The 2,809-nt window shown below is 47.3% G+C and overlaps 2 protein-coding genes across 2 annotated transcripts in view; both read right to left on the bottom strand.

Annotated features, from left to right (window-relative positions):
- gpd1l (glycerol-3-phosphate dehydrogenase 1 like) overlaps positions 1-2,809 on the bottom strand; it is a 7,794-nt gene that overhangs the window by 4,651 nt on the left and 334 nt on the right. Inside the window, 2 exon segments of the mRNA XM_032517549.1 lie at positions 364-504; positions 858-1,032. Of these exon segments, the coding sequence (XP_032373440.1) occupies positions 364-504; positions 858-1,032 (316 nt within the window).
- The window catches only part of tcaim (T cell activation inhibitor, mitochondrial), a 31,217-nt gene that overhangs the window by 28,121 nt on the left and 287 nt on the right, over positions 1-2,809 (bottom strand). The gene's annotated exons all lie outside the window — the stretch shown is intronic.

The raw sequence follows: 2,809 nt of genomic DNA, 5'->3' as shown, positions 1-2,809 counted from the left end.
TGTGTGTGTGTGTGTGTGTGTGTTGTATTTTTACAGTGTATTATTAGTACTTTTACTTAGCTTAACGATCTGAATACTTCTTTCATCACGGCCATCTGGTTCCATTTTTTATTTAAATATCATCATGCATATTCCTTATGCAGCTGCAGACCTTTTATATGCTTCACTGATGAAGTCGTAACGAAGCAATGTCCACACCTGTCCATGGAACAGTTTTCGAGTCAACTGTCTTTTTGGTCTCTCAAATAAGAGGAGGCAACATATGAAAGGCCAGTCCTCCCAAACGTCCTCCAAGTTGAATGTTTAGGTGAACTAAACCCCAGACCGTGTCAGGGTCCAGACAGGCAGAGGACGCGTGCTCACCTTTATGAGTGTGATTCCCCGGGCGTTGGTGGAGACACAGCCCACCATCTCGTCACAGAGATTCCGGATGAACTGGTGAGGGACCACGAACACCAGCAGGTCCGCTCCCTCTGCAGCGTCCCGCAGCTCGGGGACAGCCACCTGCGGAGCACACAAAGGACACACACAGATGGAAAGAGGGTTCTCAGTAAACTCTGACTTGGATCAACATCTGGGATCAAAAGTCAGATTCACCTAAGACTGAAGCCCTGCTGACCCAGGACATGGGACCTCATGCAGATTCACACAGGACTAATAGTATCACATGATCTCTGTGTCTGGTGAAATGTGGTAGGTCATTTGCGGTGGAATGTTTACTTGACATATTCCAGACATGCAGATTGACACGGGATTAACTAGTCCTGTGTATGTACAGGCACATCCACCTGCTGTTTCAACGACCTTTCAATGACTAGAGTTCAATAACTCCCCCCGCCGGTCCCCCCGCCTCTTACCACGTTCTCTGGCAGTTTGTACCCCGGCAGGTACTTGACGTTCTCATGCTCCGTGTTGATGATGTCAGTGAGCTTCCTGCCGTTGATGTTCTCTTCGTACACCCACATCTTCACCGTGGTGGCGAAGCGCAGCGACCTGGCGTTGTTTCCAATGATCCTGGCGATGGCTGAGCCCCTGCAAGCAGAGGTCAGAGGTCAGAGGTCAGCCTGCATACCCTCACCATACACTCTGCTACACAGACAGCCGCTGGGAGATCACGTCTACTATATAAATATATATATATATATATATATATATGGATATGGATACGACAGTGTGATGATAATGCTGGGTATTGAATTTAATACTTTTTAGCATTTTTAATGGACGATTAAAAAAAATAAATCATTCATCAGAATCATTTATAATGACGAATAAGTGATTCTGATAAATGAATATTTAAAAACTAAAATAAAAACGGACGGTCAACCATGTTATTAGTGTTGGCGTCTGTCCACCAGAGGACGCTCTACAACGTCCCTGTTAGTGATGGCGTTGCATAGTCTGTCCACCAGAGGACGCTCTACAACATCCCTGTTAGGGATGGCGTTGCATAGTCTGTCCACCAGAGGACGCTCTACAACGTCCCTGTTAGGGATGGCGTTGCAGAGTCTGTCCACCAGAAGACGCTCTACAACGTCCCTGTTAGTGATGGCGTTGCATAGTCTGTCCACCAGAGGACGCTCTACACGTCCCTGTTAGTGATGGCGTTGCATAGTCTGTCCACCAGAGGACGCTCTACAACGCTCCTGTTAGTGATGGCGTTAAATAGTCTGTCCACCAGAGGACGCTCTACAACGTCCCTGTTAGTGATGGCTGGCATAGTCTGTCCCAGAGGACGCTCTACAACGTCCTGTTAGTGATGGCGTTGCAGAGTCTGTCCACCAGAGGACGCTCTACAACATCCTATTAGTGATGGCGTTGCATAGTCTGTCCACCAGAGGACAGCTCTACAACGTCCCTGTTAGTGATGGCGTTGCATAGTCTGTCCACCAGAGGACGCTCTACAACGTCCCTGTTGGGGATGGCGTTGCATAGTCTGTCCACCAGAGGACGCTCTACAACGTCCCTGTTAGTGATGGCGTTGCAGAGTCTGTCCAACCAAATATTTCCTTTATCAGTCGGGTTCTTTTAGGAACCGGTATAGGTATGAGTATAGGTATAGGTCTCGATATTGAAAATGTTTGAAAAATGTAAAATGTTGCACGGGATCTACAAAAACAATCATTCATGTCACATTCCATAAAACTGTGTAGAAGAAAGGCCAGCAGGGCCTAGACCTGATGAGGAACCTTAGTGCTCTTAGTGTCAGCAAGGACATTTTACCTTTGGTATAGCGGTCACTCACTGAGTCCTTACTCACTTTCATATCTCAGCCTGGTACACTATAATCACATAGGATCCCCCCCCCCCAATCACATAGGACCCCCCCAATCCTTTCAGTTACTGCCATCAGGCCTACAGCCGTACACAGGCAGCATCAAGCAGCTCCATTCAGGCTTCTTCCTGCTTCTTTTTTGCGTTTTGCACGTTATTCCACGGTTTCTTTATGTATCTTTATGTTCTTAAATATGCATTTTATGTCATTTGAGCCTGCCCTGTCAGAGTCAAATTTCTGTTACTTGTGAAAGACAATAACGTTTTTCCTATCTTAAATGAGAGAAACACGTCTCAGCACAGTGCAATCCAACCCAGCAAAGCTCTAAACAGGGACGCACGTGGCCCCACGGCCTGATGGGAGGGATCCCGGACACGGAGCGGGCTCAAAACCCCCCTCCACTGCAAGGCTGTCCCCTGTCTTACAGATCCATCACACCCACTATTACTACACTATGAACAGGTTGGAGCAGCGCATCCTGTCCTGTATCGTCCCCATCATCATCATCATCATCATCATCATCATCATCATCAT

The sequence above is a fragment of the Etheostoma spectabile genome, chromosome 6 (genome assembly GCF_008692095.1).
Source record: "Etheostoma spectabile isolate EspeVRDwgs_2016 chromosome 6, UIUC_Espe_1.0, whole genome shotgun sequence".
In the NCBI taxonomy this organism is placed as follows: domain Eukaryota; kingdom Metazoa; phylum Chordata; class Actinopteri; order Perciformes; family Percidae; genus Etheostoma; species Etheostoma spectabile.
This window is presented reverse-complemented; position numbering and strand designations above follow the sequence as displayed.